The sequence below is a fragment of the Netta rufina genome, assembly GCF_964035555.1.
Source record: "Netta rufina genome assembly, chromosome: 5".
Taxonomy (NCBI): domain Eukaryota; kingdom Metazoa; phylum Chordata; class Aves; order Anseriformes; family Anatidae; genus Netta; species Netta rufina.
This window is the reverse complement of record NC_140128.1, coordinates 38,709,973-38,727,570: the sequence shown is the minus strand read 5'-3', so window position 1 is coordinate 38,727,570 and position 17,598 is coordinate 38,709,973. Positions and strand designations below refer to the sequence as shown.

The following is a 17,598-nucleotide window of genomic DNA, read 5'->3' as shown; positions in this document are numbered from 1 at the left end:
GATCCTGGTGGAGAAGTCATGGCATCCTTTCTTAAGGCACCTATTAGCATAGGATCTCAGCACTGATCTCGGGGGCTGTTGCTGCAGCTGGAAAACAACTGACACATTAGGCTGATTAATCCCTGTAGTAATTCCATTAACCTCCTTAATGGAGTTATAACATGGATGAATTTACCCCTCTGCAGCAATGCGAGAGAATTGCCCTGGAGAGCTGGTAAATACGGTGTGGAAGGGATGTCTGAGGTAAATTTTTTCTTTTTTTTTTTGTTTTAGTGCAAGGTGAAGCATGCTGATCAGCTGGAAAACCTCCCTGTCCTCTGGGATGTTGAGCTCCTCACAGCACTAATGGTTCAGGGGGCTCAGGCACACCCAGAGGGCTCCTGGCACCCCAGCACCTCACCAGGCGTGCGGTTCCCTCTCTCCCTCACACACACAGCCTGATGATACATACAGCTTCTCAGACACCGCCTTTCTTTTCACCTTGGCGATTTCCTCTCCCTGCACCTCTCTGCCTGAGGCTGATTTATCTGCTTGCTGCTCCCTGCCAGGAGGGCAGCCTGGCCTGGGCCGTGTCCCCAGGCACAGGAGTGCTGACAGCAGGCAGCAGAGCTGCAGTCCTGGCACGGGCTGTGCAGGGAGCAGGTCGAGGCAGAAGTGGAGAAACGCTGGATTTCTTTCTTTCTTTCCTAGCCTGTAGAGAGAAGGTTTTCGTGCTGCCATAGCCTGGTGCCTCACCTGCTCCTGTGGTGGCTCAACCGCACCGCAGCTCTGTCAGGAAAGGCTTCTCAGTGCTGGAAAGCTACCTCAAGTTTGGCAGAGCCGAAGGCACCCTGCAAGCCCGTCCCGAGGAGCAGAGGCTGTTTGTGCAGCTCCCACAGCAGCCCAGGCCCTCTGAAAGCTCCCTTACGGCCTGTCTGGGGGCACACATGGTGGCTGAGGGGGCTGGGGAGCCGCGGGGGGGCCTGGCCGGCTTCTCTGCGAGTTCAAAGCCTGTTGCCGCGTTTGCAGGTGCAGTGATGGGGCTACTAAGCTGCGGTATCTCTTCATCTACGTGGTTTGTGATCTCCGTGTTAATACGCTGAGCTGATTCTGCCCGATTGCCAGCCCCTTCCTCCCACGGAGGCCGCGGTGCCGAGGGATGGGGTGGCCCAGCTCCTCGGCGATCCCGCAGGCAGGGGGAGAGCAGGGGAGGTGTTGCCCGCATGGGGTGCGTGCATGCAGGGTTATTTCCCTTTCTGCCTACGATAGTCGCTTCCCACATTCAGCACGGGGATGAGAAGTCCTAGCAGCCACCTCTTGCCGAAGACCTCCCGCAGGTTCTCCCTCCAGGGCCGGGCTCTCACCACCACCCCTTTCCGCACCTGGTACCGCGTCTGCCCCCGTAAGATCAGCAGCATCTGGTGGCAGCAGAAGCCGGCGCAGGCCAGTCCGATCCCGAGCCAGAGGTAGAGCATGAGGATGACAAACATCTCAGAGCTGAGGAGAGCTCCTGCGGACCAAGAGGCAGGGAGAGAGTCAAAGAAAGGCTTTAGGCACCCCTCATGTGTCAGCGTCACACGCAGCCCCGAGAAGCTGGCTGGCCCTATTTAGCAGCTGTACCGGTGGCGAGTTAGGAGAAAGGCAGGGTGGTTACTCTAACTACACAAAATTGTTTTCTTTGTAGTGCCTTTATTCAATGAACCCCACCGGGGAAGTACTAAAATAGTGACGGTCTCTGTAGACTTCTCCCTTTGCTGTTAATGTGAGGATCTGGATTGCAGGGGCAAACTCAGCCAGAAGTGAAAAGCATTTTATAAGAATTCAGCTCTATTTTGAAGAATGATTAAATTATTTAGGGGTCTGCCTGCTGATCAGAGGGAATCTGGAAAGCCTAGATTCCTTTTGAAGGGAGACGTGGGTCCTACAGCAAGTAGATGCTTCCAGAAGCCTTACTGTGTGCGTCAATACTAGACAGAATGAATTGGAGTTCATCACCATACCTACGTACAATCTATCTATCTACCTACCTATTCTATATATAATATATATATACATAATACATAAGATGATTAAAAAAAAATCAGTAATGACTTTCCTACCATCGTGCAAATGCAGTTTGCATATGAACACAAGAAACTGAACAGAAAACTTCAAAATGCTATCCAAATTCCTTTTTTTTAAAGCTGCTGCCAGAATGCTCCAAATATTTTGTAGACCTAAAACTCTTAATTCAACAGTTTTTGTTGTGTGTGTTTATGCTGAATGTATTTATATAAAAATATTCTGTGGGCCCTTTCCTCGGCAATGATTTTAGAGCTCCTTCTGGAAAATAAGTATAATAGCAGTTATCACCGAGTGACCTTTTGGTGTGTAGGCAGATCTAAACCCATTGAAATAATATCCTCTCTGTGTGCGTATGACTGAGTACACACATATTTTGTGTATATTGATATATTATTAAACACCCGTATTTGCACACAGGCACACAAAGAAAACGAAATATGTGTCACTACGTGAACAAATAGCTGGTATTATCTCTCTGGTTCCCTTGAGGTTAAAAATAAAAAAGCTGCTGCCTGCTGCCTTCCCTCTGGAGGAGCGTGGGGCTGGTGTGAGCTCTGGTCACCCCACGCCGGCTCAAGTCCCCCTGTGTTCCCAGGAGAGACGTGCTGCTGGAAAAGGGACTGCGTGCCAGGGGAGGTGTGCATGGCTGCTTTGGGTTTTAATTCAGTAACAGGGGCCTGAATAGGCACCTCTTGCTCCTCTTACACAGAAGGCCATGGTAGGCAGTGTCACCTGGCTCTGTGGTCTGTGAATCCCAGCCTCTCCAGCTGGCAGTGTGGGCAGCGAGCGGCTGGGGCTGACCCGTGACGGGCGCTCACACTTTGGGCTCGGCCAGCAGGCCCCTCTGAGGATGATTCGTAAGGACACTGACTACGGCCTCGAGCTGTCAGAGACTGTTCTCACTTGAAAAAGGCACCGGAGTCATTCAATTTTCATTCTAAATGCAGAGTCATCTTTCCCTTCTCATTAGATCCCATTCAGCTCAGTGGGCTTCGTGTGCAATATGGCACGGGGAGAACAACCCCCCTAGGATGATGACAAATCCTCAGACCAATTCTGTCGGAATAACTTAGGGCATCAGATGGGAAGTCCAGAGCCAAATTTGGGTTTCTCTGCCCTTCTTTTGCTGGACCTGAGCGTGACAGGCATGTGTTCCCTTCTGCAGCTGACATTCAGATGGGATGTAGAGAGAGACAGCTATTTTCTTTAGAGCCTTTGGAAGACAGCCTTAAGCTTTATTTCTATGAGCTGCTGAAATTCAACATCAAGTAAGTAATTACCCTTGTTTTTCTCCTTGCAAATATTAAGCATATCTCAGACATATTTTCAGATATGTGAATTTTTTAACCTGGTTTTCAGGTTGCCCACAGAAAGCATTTCTTTGTGGCTCCAATCTGACCTGTATTTACAAAAGTACTCCCCGTTTGTCCCTCCTCACCATGGTCCATTTTAGTCTTGGATTCACTTTTGCTCTAACTGACTTGATGTGATCTCGAGCTTATTGCCATACATTATCTTTGGCAGAAAAGCTGAATCACAAGCTGAAATTATAGACTCTGGGTCAGACTCCGAATTTCATGCCTGAGCACAGTCTGGGCAGAACAAGCCAAGTGAAAATTTTCCCAGCATGGAAGCAGGGATCACTCAGTTGACACAAGACCAGCAGACTCACCTTTTGTCCTCTTTCACTCTTCCCCAGTGTCAAGGGCACGCTGGAGAAGAGGAAAGGTAAATTTTTTTCTTTGTTATAGCAATGCTCTGTTTGGATCCTACCATAACCCATAAGTTATGTTAGCTGCATAAGAGAAAGACTACGTGGACAATCCTCCCTGGCTGTGTTTCTTTTTCCTGAACTGGATGTTGAATGTGCTGGGGGGAGCCCAGAGGGCCCTTCCTCCCCAGGAGCCAAGACACCACTTGCCTGTGTATTGCTGCATGCTCTCACCCTGGCCGAGGCAGAAATTGGGTGGGATCTGGGTGCTGGTGCCTCTTGAGGGCATCCAAGCTCCCTGCCCTGTCGTGTCCCACTCAAACACTGCCAACATGCTGTCGTTGGCACTGGAATTGCTGACACCAGGGCTGGGGCACTTCAGTGGCTCTTCAGACACACGCCAGGACCCAGCTCGGTGCAGATGAGCCCAGAGAATCAGGGAGAGAGAACTAATTCCTTGATAATCTCCTCCCACATCCCTGCTCCCCCTTCCAGGCTGATGTGCCGAGCAGAGCTTAGGCACTGGGGAAAATCATGCCCAGTGTTTTTAATGTTACCGAAGCTAACATTATTCACAAAAATTCTTCTACTTGGAAAAATGACTCCATAAAAATGTCATGGCAGGATTTCGTGTTTATTGTCTCTCGGTGATTACCATGACAAATCTGCTCATTTGCCAAGTAGAGAGATATTTGTTTGTTTTCAGACGGCAACCCTGCAAACCCAGCCTGGAATCCGAAAAGCAAGCTGGGGCTTCTCTGGCTCTTGTACCACCAGCAATGGAGATCCCACACTCAGATCATAATCAACACTTCTGGTGGTGGTGCATGAGCCAAAACAGACTCGGGGCCCTTCTTACTGAGCTCGGCTGAATCTGCAAGGCTAAAATATATGGAGTACCTATTTTAGGCTAACGAAAGCTGATCTGAGTGTGCTAGGCATGAGCTGCGTGTGGGGGAAAATGACATTTTTCTGCTGTCACTTTTGGGACAGAATAACAGTCTACGCTGTCTGTGGAGTCCCTTCTCCCAGCTCGGGTTTTATCTAGCTCTTAGGTTTGGACAGAGAAAGGGAGGAGGTTGGAGAGTTTGGGGGCACGTTGACAGGTGGAGAGATGAGGCTGGGAGAGCACGGGAAGAGTTATGGGAGCAGAATCAGGAGGAGGAACGGGGAGACTTCAGGAAATTCACGGGAGGGCAGGAAGAGAGGGGAAATCAGGAGGAGAAGGAGGGTAAGGGATGGTGAAAGGAAGAGAGTTTTGCTTTGGCTGCAGAGCTCCTCCAGAGAACAGGCACAGAGGATTTCTCCTGGTTCTCTGTGGAGCTGTGTCCCAGTCTAAGCTCAAGAAAGAGATAGCTGATCACATCACATTTATAAACTCCCCACTTGGTCTCTGTTGCCTGAACCCAAATTCTCCGCACTGGGAAGACGGTAAGGTCTCAGTAAGTTTGTGCTGAAGGGAGACAGGAGATGGGTGACGGTGAGTGGAGTGAGGGTGTGAACCTGGATGGAGAGAATGGGAATATCTCTGCTGGGATATGGGGGATCTGCAGACTTGCAGGCTGTGAAAACCCACAGACCCGCCACCCCTGCCCGTAGGACAGGCAGAAGGTTCCCCTCACCTACAGTACCTGCAATGAGTGAAATCTCCCTCCTCTGTCTCAATGCAACGCTCCCTGGACAACAGACAGCCCTATTCCATCACCGGCCAGCTGGTTATGGGGTGTTTTTCAGCACCTAATGCATTACAAACAGGGCTGCAGCTGTACCCTAGAGTGGGTCCCAGCCTCTATTTCAAAGCACAGTCCTGTGCAAAGTGTCCCTAGCCGCTAAGAGGGGTCTGCTGAACACAGGCAGTTCTCCCACGTGCCCATTCCCCCTTTAGCAGCCCCACACACAGCCACCAGGGAAAGAGCACGTCCCCCTGCCCCGGGGCCCTGCTCCCACCTCCTTACCTGAGAAGAACTGGCTGATGGAGTGAGGCAGGAGGGTGAGGAAGGCCAGCGGGCTTGCGAAGGACATGGAGAGTGCCGCAGAAATGTAAGCCATGCCTGCCACCAGGGAGTCGAGGCAAGCCAGGGAGGTGTAGAGGCAGAACATGATGAAGTTCCGCATGTTCCTGCTCCCGATGCAGTTCCCTGTGAAGAAACAGTGGTGGTCATGCCTCTGGGTGACTCTGGCACACAGTCTACAGAAGTGAGTGCTGGGCAGGGCTGAGCCAGGGGACCTGCTTCCAGCCAGCCAGTCCGCCACCACTTCGGCTCCTTCGCCCAAGTTTAAGCCCTTGCCCGAGTCCTCGGGGGAGCTCTGGATCACGAGGACGTAGTTGCCCAGGGCATTAGCTGAGAGGAAGAGGAAGAGGGCCCCATGCAGCAGAGCAGGAGAGAAAAGTGGGGTGGTGGAAGGGTCTCTGAACATGCTGGGGATGAAGAGAAAGATCTGGAGGACGAAGGTCACTAGGGAGATGCACAAGAAGTAGGCTGGAGCAACAACATTGAGCAACCTGAGAACTAGCATTGCGGATTACGTTCCTGCAGGGGAGAGCGAGGAGAGGACGAACATCACCGCTCCGGCCGCACACTTCATCCTTCCATTTCCAGCCGGCTCCCCGGCCCCTCTCGGCTCCGGGAAATGCCCCGGGGGGGGGCAGCTCTCCCTCGCCGCCTCCCCGCGGCCCCGGGACCAGCGGGCAGCCCCCGGGCACCCCCGGGCAGCCCCCGGGCGGCGGCCGCTCCCCGGCCCCGGTGGGCTGCGGGGGCCGGAGGGGCAGAGCCGGCGGCTCCGTGTGCCTGCTCGCCGAGCAGAGTCCCTCTGCCAGGCAGGGTCAGTTTTGGTATTGCATGAGAGGAAAAAAGGTGGTGCTGGAGGAGGGGGGAGTGAGCCGGGAGGGGAGGGTTGGGGGGGGGGGGGGGAGGAGGAGGAGTAGGGGAGGGGGGAGAGGTTGCTCTAATCCACTGCAATACGGATCAAATCCGATGCTCTAATTTATCCTTTAAAGCCACGGATCTACAGATTACCTCTCTGACCGCTGCCCTGCTCTGCACGAAATTAGAAAACGCTCCGAACAGCTGGGCAAGTGCCGCCCGGCTGCAACCTGCGGCGCCGGGCTACCGAGCCGGGGCGGCCCCGCAGCCGCAGCCTCGGCTCCGGCCGGGCACGGAGCATCTCCGGCGGCATCCCGGGCTCCCCGGGGCTCCCCGGGACTCCTCCATCGCTCCCTCGGTCCCCCGGGGCTCAGCCGGCACCCCGCGGAGGCAGGAAAGGCCGGGGACCGGGGGCAGCGCGGAGCCAGCCCGGCACCCCCGGCACCCCCCGCCGGCTGCCCCAGGGGTCTGCAGAGCCCCGGCGGCCCGGGGGGGGGGCTGGCACCCGCCGCACGCCGCCACCTTGCGGTCCCCTTGTCCCCGGCGAGGCTGTCTGGCACCCCCGGAGCCGCCGCCACCGCCCCCGGCCACGCCGAGCCCCCCGCGGCAGCCGCCCCTGCCCCATGTCCCCCCTCCGTGTTCCCCCGGTGTCCCCGCCGCCCCCCGTCCAGCCCCACCGGCTCCGGGCTCCTTCCCCCGGTGCCCCCCAGCTGGAGCCAGCACCTGAAACAAGGGGAAATTCGGGGGGCAGGGGGGTGTCCCCGCGGGTCCGAGGCCTGCCTGGGTTTGCGGGACCCCCCCGCACCAGGCAAGGCTTGGGGTGGCACGGTGCTGGTGGCAGCAGGGCAGACACGTATTTCCCTCCGGCAGCTGCATGCCCTCGGCCCCCTGTGCCCACCCACGCAGCCCCGGTGCCGTCTCCACGGGCGCTGTGCACAGCCCCTCGCTCTCCCGCACACCCACACGCTGCAGCCAGCAGCTCCGGGGGGGAGCATCCCCGGCTCCCTGCTCAGAAGAGCCGCCCGAGGCAGGGGAAGGGGAGCGAAGAGGGCAGCGGGGCTGCAGACAACATTTCTGGAGACAGTCAGGCTCTGCACTGGTCAAAAGTCAAAAAAAAAAAAGGTGGCTTTAGAAAAATCGTAGGTTTTTGGCTTACTGGCCGACTCCTCAGCACACCCAGTAACAGGCTCTGCTTCCCCAGGAGACTCCCCCTTTGCCTGAATATAGAGAGCAAAATTAAAACGTGCTTCGTGTTGCATTGTCTAGGACCTGGAGGAGAGAGGGGCTGTGTTTGTCTCCAGCACGTGCAACAGCATCAGGTCGGTGGCAGCAACCAAGTTCAAGGGGCCTTTATAAGAAATATTTTTTTCCACCAGATAACTTTCACGATTCAACATTTCTGAGAAAAACGGTGGCAATAAGAAAAGCAAGCACAAACCAAGCCTGTAGGCACCGGCTCTGCAGTGACAAGCAGCTAAGAGACACCTTCGGCAGAACTGGAGGTAAAGCTGCTCCGAAACGATCTAGCTCTCACTCCCACCTCCCTCATTCTCCTGTCACGACTACTGAGAATAAAAATCCTCCAATATTCCCTCAGCTCATCAATTTAAAGTAGAGTGAGCCTTGCAATAAAGATACGTGACCCAGCCAGGATTTTATCTTTCAATAATTAGGCAGTGTTTTCTCCATATTTTAACAGCTTACATCAAAATAATAATAATAATAAAATAATAAAACCACCACAGAAATCTTTTCATGTAATGAAAAACTCTTAGACTGAAGGGACTGCATCTCATGAAAGCAATTAATCTTCCCTGTATAGGGAGCATAACAAGCTGCAGACAAAGGAAGGAAGGAAGGAAGGAAGGAAGGAAGGAAGGAAGGAAGGAAGGAAGGAAGGAAGGAAGGAAGGAAGGAAGGAAGGAAGGAAGGAAGGAAGGAAGGAAGGAAAGGGTGGTGAAGAGAAGAGAAGAGAAGAGAAGAGAAGAGAAGAGAAGAGAAGAGAAGAGAAGAGAAGAGAAGAGAAGAGAAGAGAAGAGAAGAGAAGAGAAGAGAAGAGAAGAGAAGAGAAGAGAAGAGAAGAGAAGAGAAGAGAAGAGAAGAGAAGAGAAAAGAAAAAGAAACCTGCTTTCCACTGGAATAGAAAAATGGTGAAGCAGTTTATCCCCCACATTCTCATTAAAATGCTCCTGCAAATTGCTGCTTATGATTTGTCACTGTCAAAATACTGGCTTCATATTTTAGAATATAGTAAAAAAAAAATCCTCATTCAGTGCTGTTGTGTTGATATGATGAGATGTTGGCAGGATGGGGGAGCGGTTGTCTGGGAATGAATTTGCCTATTCACGTGGATGTGTATGCATAAGAGAGAGATCAGTAAATAAGGAGATTAGCACAAGGAGTAAGTGAATAATGAGAACAGTAGTTAATCTGGATCAAGCATTAAAAAGTAGCAACATTTGCTGCAGGAATTTGATTTTTTTTTTTTCTGCTGTGAAATCAGCGTCATGAGAGAGCTGGGATGTGTGACACTCAGAAATGTTAGCTCCTTATTCCTTCTCTGGGGAGACAGACCCAGGAGATGGAGTACTTCCCCATCCTGCTTTCAGCTGCAGATAAATCATGCCAGCCCTGTGTTAGGACTTTCCTGTATTTCCAGTAGCGTAGGGATCAAGCTACATGCCTGTCTCTGGAAAACCTTGACAAGCGAGCATGAGGAACACCTGTAAGAACAAAGTGTTGTTGTTATTACCAGCTGTGCGGATGTTCTCCAGAAACCGGCACAGCACACTGCAGCCCCAGCCCTAATGCTGCTGAGTCTCAGCTCTCCGCTCTCCCCTGCTGCCCATGCGTCTGGAGGGGGTTTCTCTGGGATGGACCTTTTCCCAACATTCCCCTTGAGCAAGTGGGGTGGGAGGCCACCGGCAGAATCTGTGCAGTTGTCAGCTGGCTGGTGTTTTCGTCTTCCAGCTCAATAACTTGGGCTACACTTGGTCACGATGACTGGCAGATGAATGTCTTGGTGGCTTGGTCCCCGGGTCCCCTGGTTCCTTGTGCTCAGCCTTTTTAAGCAAAATAAAATGCAGTTCCAGTCAGTTCCGTGCTCTGATACACCTTACTTAACTTCTTTCAAGGTCTCGCTTTAAATTGCATCCCAAATTATGTATCATTTCTTCCATCTCAAAAAGTGCATCGCTTCAGACAGCCCCATTAGTTTAGCATTCAAGTTGCAGCCTGATGGTGATTTTTCTCTAAAATGAGCAAGTTAATATCTGCTATTTGCTGTGATAGTTTGGAAGAAATGAATGCTCTCTGTGGTGAACCCAATGGTGCTTGCTTTAAATTATCATTTAAATATAAACCTTTTCAAGTTCTTGTGGGCTTTTTTTTTTCTTTTTTTTTTTTTCTTTTTTTTTCTTTTTTTTTTCTTCTCCTTTTCCAGTTAGTTAACTTTCAAGATGTGAATGCCTGCAATGTCTGGAGAGGTTTCTTCTTCAGTTAGGTAAAGTTGAATGGTCATGAAATGTAGCAGGAGAGGCCTGATGTCTTCAATCTAGCAATAAAACAAATACAGCATGGTTGGCAGCAGAGCTGAATGCTTTTATGCTGACCAGCTTCGGATCTGTCTAGGTGGCAACTTGAACACTGAGAGAAAGAGGGGGCTCCATCCTTTCCTTGCTCAGCTCTTGGCTATAGTGCTGAGGGTGTCAGGATGGACCTGAACTCCCTGAATTAAGAAGCTAATACCAAGCTCCTTCTCACAGTGAGAAACGCCCTTCAGAAGCCAGCTCAACCATCTGTCCCAGTGCCTCTGTCTTCTCGCCCCAGGCATACACGTCCCTTGTGGAAGAAGGTCTCACCAGGCCCTGAAGATGTCTGTGATGGGGATCCTCCACCACCCCCAGGCGATCCATCCAGTTCATTGTTATCCTTTCAGATTTTCTGCCTACCTAACTCAAAACTCCCTTGTGTGAATTTAAGGCTGTAGTCCTTATTGTATTCCCAGTGGATACAGAAGATAGACAATTAATTTGCTCTCTGTGATGCCTACATGAAAATGGCTACCCTGAAGCTACCTTATTCCCTCAGTCTTCCCTGTTGGGTTGTGTTTTGGAAAACTCTGAAGGAGCCTGAAGGACCTGGGGTGTTGTGTCTGAGAGCTGGGGGCAGCCAGCCCTGAAGTCGGGCAGCTTGACAGTGTAGGTTTCCGTAGCCAGGTTTTAATCATTTTGATCTAGATTGCCAGTTGTGCTGCATCAGTTGTGCTGGGGATTTCAGCGAGGAGGACACTTATTAACAAGGGAAGAGACGGTAACTAAGCAGCTGACAGATGGTCATGACTTTAACACCCTGTCAAGCGCATGCTGTATCTGAAATTATGACTTGAGCACTTCTGCTGAACCTCTTTTTTTTCTGCTCCCATCTGGGTAATCTTCACCTGCCCTCCCCTTCTCCTTTCTTCAAGGACGACGTTGAGAAAGAGAGGGGCTTTCACACAGCCATGCTTCCTGCCTCAGCGTGCCAAGCTTTCCCCAGGTTAATTCAGCTGTTGTTTTCTCACTACAAACCTCCCAGCTTATGATTCAGTGTAAAAGTAAGCTGGGAGGTAATGCCTGATTGTGCAAGGCATTTAGGCAGAGACATCTTATGATTCAGATAGTGCCATACATTGAAAACTAAGCCAGACATTTCTAAAGTAAATGAGCAAATAAGCTGCCACCTAAAGACATATCCATGGCTTGCTGTATCTTTGTATTTGAAAGAGACATTTTCAGGCCAATAATCCATGTGAATGAAGAGGAGAAAGGGAAAGGAAGAAAAAAATGCATCTAGATCCCCAGTCTTTCAAAAGTGCTTGATCACCACCTCCTCCTGAGACAACACCCTACAGCAAATGGATTCCCAGCACTTAAGAAGGCAGAGTAAAAGGGTTATTGACAAAGGGTCAATTGCCTCCAAACGAAGAATGTGCTGTTGAATAGACTGTAATAGAAGTTTTATGTCTGTTGAGCAAACCTCACCTTCCGAATGGCAACCCACAGCACATTTGTCACTTGTGCCACAAAGTCCACAGCTCAGGCAGCCTGAGCAGTGCGAGCACCAAGGATATATTTAGGCAAGGAAAAAAAATGACTGCTTTCTGAGATGTGTCAGCTGCTGTCTTCTAACCCACGGGGTTTAAACAGGTCTTGGTGCTGAAGGTACAAGGACAAGCCATTCTTCAAAACATTAGCTCCTTTGCTTCTTCGTACTCTGCTTGACGTGACAATGGTCACATTCCTCTGGTGCTAGCAGTGACAACCTCACACTCATTGAAGAATACAAAGCTCTTGCCACAAAAAATCAGAGCATTCACTGACACTGTCTCATCCCGTGTGAAAGTTCTTACACATCTCCCTGCTATTCCTGAACTATCTCCCTCATTCCCAGAGTCATATAAATATCTAAATATCTTTCCCAGGGGAGCAGAGGAGAAAGGCTGCACAGCCAGTGAGGTTCTGGTGGGTTGTAATATTGTGTTGTTGATGATAATCTGGGCACTTGGCTGCTCTAACTGGCCCAGGCAATGGTACCTGGCCCCTTTGAAACAAGGTACTGTCACGATGTATGATACATCCCGATATGTAAGGAAAGCTGTTGCAAAAATCATCATTTGGTTTATTTGTTGCTCCCTGGTGGTGTTGGGAAACAAATTTTTGCACTCCGGTAAAGTTCAGTATGCCAGCAGGAGGAGAAGATATTGATGATATTTGGGCAGCAAGCACTACATGAGGGAGGACACTTTTAGACATGAGCTCAGGGCTGATGTCCCAGGGGAAGGAATAGGCACTGACTTGCCTGGTGGTAGTGCACCCACTCCTCCATCCCACTGGCCCTGCAGGTGCCCCCAAGCCCTATCCCCATAATGGACCAGGGAATGCCCCATAAGGGACTCCAGATCCTTCCCTGCAGGTGCCTGCAAGCGACCCCTTCATAAAACCCCTTCATAAACCCTGCACACAATGCTGCTCAGCACCAGGTAAATGCCTGAATGCTTTAATAAAGGAAAAAAAAAGAAAAAAAGTAGAAAAAGCTTGGGCAGTGAAAAAAAAAATAAGGGCAGGCAAAAGGAAGGACAAGAGAAGGGGGCAGTGCTGTGGGAATTTCTTCCTGCAAAGCTCTGAGCATCCTCTGCAAGTGTCGGGTGCTCTTGAATCCCCATCATCCCAGCACTGCTCAGTACCAGACATTATACCCTGACAACAAGGTGTCCCCCTGGGCCTCCACAGGAATCTTTTTGTTGCTTTCGAGATACTTTGTCTAGCAGGATAGCAGGAAAAGCGCACAATAAAATGTCTCCTTTTGTTTAAGCTGACTGATTTGAAGCTCCTGAGTAATAAAGCTCAAGCCTAGTTGGTGTTCCCATCCCCAGGTGAATACTGCAGCACGAAGAGGTGGCTGGCCAAGCTGCCTTTGTGCTGGGTCACTCCCAGACCTGGAAGAACAGCTCCTAAAAATAGTGAATTAAAAGCAAAAAGCAAGCAAACAAACAAAAATACACCCATAAATGCAGCTAATTGCAGGAGAGAATTCAAGCACAAATTAACTGGCGTGAATTTGGTGGCCATCTTGAGCAATCTGCTGTCAGCAGGAGCAGTTGCTGCTCCAGAAGTTGTGCTCTGCCCTTTGCAGGGGCGGCATCTTTCTCCCCCCCCCTGCAGCCAGCTGCCTGGCCCTCCTGTGCCACAGTCTGCTGCTGCTGAGCACTGAATCACATCTGCATCGTGCACATCCAGGTGCAGGAGCCCTCGTCTTCATTCCTGCTTGTGAAGTGTCAGGCACACCTAGGGAATCCTATAAATAATAAATAACAATCACACATGCACATATTCATAACCAAGTCACTGTTTACATAGTGAATATTCAGCACCCACCAGATGGTTCTTCTTTCGCTGCCTCCAAAATGGAAATGACCAGTTACTAAAGATAAAATATTCCTTCCCTGTTGCTGCTTCCCCAGGGCTCCTACTTGTTGTTCTCTTGCAGAACTGCTGCTCCCTGGAGAAGCAAGCCTTTCAGCCCTGGAAACAGTGAAATCAGATCTGAAATATGAAATGTTTCAGCAAGAGCTGCAGATAAATGAACACAGTGTTAAATCAATTCCAGAAAATAGACTTGGATTAATCCTCCTGCCTGCCGCAGCGGTGTTCTGGGAGAAGTGATCTCCCTCCCTGCTGCCGCACGGCTGCTGCCCGGCCATGGAGATGCTCCTCCAGCAGGTCTGTGAGAGCAGTCCCTAAATGACTTTGGCTCTGCAAAAATGCTAGCTATCACCTAGTGCACTGCATGCCCTGGATATAATTGCAGTCTTCTTCCTAACCACTACCCCAGCTACCGTGCAGGTGGCGATGATTTTCAGTGAACACTCGCAGTATGGAGGGCCAGGTTCTCCCTGCTTAATTTCTGCCCGCTCCAGGGTGTGCCTTTTCCATTTGGGATTCACGGCCTAAAATGCACTCACAGCACCGGGGGCTGAGCCAGACCTGCAGCCACCTGCTGACCAAGTCAAACGCCATCCCGCCCACTGCCCTGCCCTGTCCCCATGTGTCCTGTGAAGGGACTGCTCCTGCCCCAGGCCACTGATGGCTTCATATCAAAGGCTCTGGGCTCAAACTCCGGCAGGTGCAGGAGGAGCACTTGGCTTTCTGAGCACACGTTTAAGCACTGGATGTGGTGCAGAGGAAGGGCTGTTATCCCCCCCAGCCCAGTGCCCACTGGAAGGGGTTCCTGCAGCACCCCTGAGTGGGTTGAAGTGTCAGACTTCTGTCCATCCCCACCTCTGGGCACCTCTCTGGGCACCTCTCTGTCCCTAACTGTGATCAACAGCATCTTGTCCTGGAGATCTGCCTTGATGGCAGGAACCACCTGATGTGTCTGGTATCAAAGGAAGCCCTTAGCGCTGCTTCGACAAAGCTCAAGGTCAGGCTGGCAGCCACGTTTCAAGGGCAACCGCGCCTCAGGCTGCCTGAAGGGAGGGCACGCTCCTGCCAGATGACATCCTGCCTGATCCCAGGCTTCCGAGGATCTCCCAAGGCCAGCAGCAGCCCAGGGCCTGCAGAGGGGGCATGGTGTCTGCTCTGTGCACGGCACCTTCGGCCTCCTCCTCCTCCTCACTGGGGAGCAGCAAGGACGGGAAGGATTCACGTCCAAATAGGCGGTGAGGAGCTGCGGGATGGCGCTAAGAAAAACGAATGAAATACGACCAAGCGGTCCCCACGGCAGTGACACTCGGAGGTGTCCCCTTTGCTTCTCCCAGGCTCCTGCCCGGCGGATTTGGGGCGCGCACAGCCGGCACCCAGGCGTCCGAAACGGAGCCCCCCGCTCCGCGCAGGGGCCCGGGGAGGCCGGTAGGTGGTGCTGGGGGCCCGCCGAGCCCCCGCTGCCAGCTCGCAGCGAAACGCCACCTCCTCGGGGGCTGGCACGGGCTGGGCACGGTGCTGGGAGGGGGACAAGGCAGCTGGGCAGCAGATTCGGTCAGTGGCTATAAGCAAGCCCCCCCCACACGCCTCCCCAGGTCGCCAATGGTGAGGACCTCGCCATCCTGCCCGCAGGAGGACAGAAGGTGCTCCAGATGCGAGTTTTACCCGCAGCACTGGCTGCAGCACTTGCCCTTTGTCACAACACGGCTAAATCTGCTCCATCCGGGAGCTTCCCAAGCTTTTGCTTCGCTTCACAGCTTTTCTTGGCCCCTTACACAGCCCGTGCGCCAAGCTGGAGAGCCTGGGGGAGATTCCCTGGGCAAGGCAGAGGTGGAGACCTCGAGCCCGTTCAGTCAGCTCCTGGCATTTTTAAGCCTCTCCAAGGACGTGCTTTGGGAGCAGAACATCTCCCGGCCTGTTTGGCCTGCAAGAGTCCCAAAGCAGGGCTGTGGGTTTATCACCAGGCTGCGTCCACCAGCAGTGGCAGTGTTTCTATCGCAGGGTGGCATTGCTAGCCATTAATAGCACGTCACCCACCCACGCTTCCCTTCTAGTTTCAGCTATGTAGAGACATCCCCGTGCTTTCCTGGTGTAACTCCAGCCTGACAGACACCACATTTCCTCTTCCTGGTGGTGGCTTCATTTCAGTGCCCATGGGAAGGAGCGGGAGGAGAAAGGAGGTGTAAGGCTCATTAGGAATGAAGTTGATGATAAATTATACACACAGTAAAACCAGTATGAGCAGGGAAATTATCCAATAATTCCTAGTTGATGAATAGGGCTCAAGCGCTTGCTGCATGCTCCAGGCTGAGAAGAGGGTGGACGTGGCTGGTGGCTGGGTCGGCACGGCTGGGGGGAGACGTGGTGCCCTCCACACAGCATGCAGGGGAACTGCAAGGGGTTGTGGGGCCCAAATTTTAGAGAGCTTCCCTGTCTCTTTCCAGAACTGGGTGTTTGCTGGTGCAGGAAGCCTCGAGCAGGACAGGACACTGCAGGAGGGCCATCCTGCTGCTCTCTTAGGCTCTTCTCAATGCATTTGCAGCCAGCTACATCCAGAACCACAATACCAGTCCGCACAATCGCCTTCCTGACCTTGACTAGCCCTCTCTTTGTATTTTCTTGTGCTCTTTTTTCATTCTGATTCTATTCTGTCCAAGGCCCACAAGACAGTTAGCAAAGATGGTTTTGTGGAGCGTTTCGTGTATGAGACAGCCTGTTTAGGGTTAATGACCCTCGGAAAGGACCGTGCCGCTGTGCAGTAGCTAGCTGTGCGGCTGGCAGCTTGGTGTAGCCGGGGAGCACATCAGTGTGCTGTGTCTGCCACGTGCTCCTGGGCAAGCCAGGCATGTGCGCAGGGACACATCCTGCATGCAGAGCTCTGCCTTCAGCCCGAGTGCTAATATGGTTCATTACGTGATGTGCATCTTCCTCGCTGGCTTTCCCAGCTCGGGCTGTCAGCTCACATCTTTCCCCCGTAATCCATTGACATTCTCATTAAAACTACCACCGCTTTTCCCTGGTATCTTCGCAATCAATCTCTCATTGCTTGAAGCATCATCGCAAATGCCATTTCCTGATTAAGAAGGTCAAGTACTCAGAGTGGATCTTCTTCTAGTCCACCAGAAATTACCAGCAGCACCTCCTGACGCAGGGGGGTTGTTTCCCTTACATTTGCAGGAAAGATTTGACTCTGATCTATGACCTTCATTTCAGGAAATTCTGCTTACCTCTCTGCAAGCTCCATATAGCTAAGTATGCATTTTATTTCTCCCTTCCACGCACAGGCATAAGAGAGAGAGATTTTTTTTTTTCCATAGAATGAATGGACCCAGCTTCCCATCTGCACACATCAACAGAGCCACAAGCAGGCAGTACACACACCCTGCGCTTTCAGAGCCGACTCTGGCAGGATCTGGGGAGAAAGAAGAGGAACATTTGGTGAGGGGCAGGATGCTGGGGTGGAGAGGGGAAGGCCCTGGGCAAGAGGCTGCACCAGCTGCCTGTGGGGACACGGGAGCAGGTGGGGACTCCTGAGAGGAACCGCTGGAGGCAGCACTGGCTGGGAGCAGGGGGCTGAGTGACACTTGTCAAGACAAGCAGTTGTGTTTAAACCACAGCAGTGGCTTGGACAATTTGAGCTGCCCATGCTGAGCCACGCTGCCTGTTGGCGTGGGGCTTGGGGTGGTGGGCAGCACCTCAGGAACACCTCACGTCCCCCAGCCAGCCAAAAAAAGAAGGTCTGGAGCAGTGGAGAAATGCCATGTCTGTGAGCATCGAGCCGCTCTGTCCCGCCAGGCCAGCAATTGTGAAGAGCCAATTAGCATATTTTAATGTAACTGATTAGTGCCTGGTCACGCAGCCTGGGTGGCGGGTGATGTTTGAGGCAGATTTGAAATTACAAGCATGCACACAGCAAACCGCGAGGGAGCCAGCGGTGGGAGAGATGATTTCCCATCTTAGCAGCTGTGGCCCCCGTTTCTCTGCTATTACCCACAGAAAGCTGCCTTCAAACAGCCCTGCC

General features: G+C 52.0%; 1 protein-coding gene across 1 annotated transcript; it reads right to left on the bottom strand.

The window, feature by feature from the left end:
• Positions 1-1,223: 1,223 nt before the first annotated feature.
• Positions 1,224-6,271, bottom strand: ZDHHC22 (zDHHC palmitoyltransferase 22; the record flags this gene model as incomplete). Its single annotated transcript, XM_084286888.1, has 2 exons — positions 1,224-1,489; positions 5,710-6,271. The coding sequence occupies 2 exons, from the start codon at positions 6,269-6,271 to the stop codon at positions 1,224-1,226; spliced, it is 828 nt and encodes a 275-aa protein (XP_084143014.1).
• Positions 6,272-17,598: the final 11,327 nt, after the last annotated feature.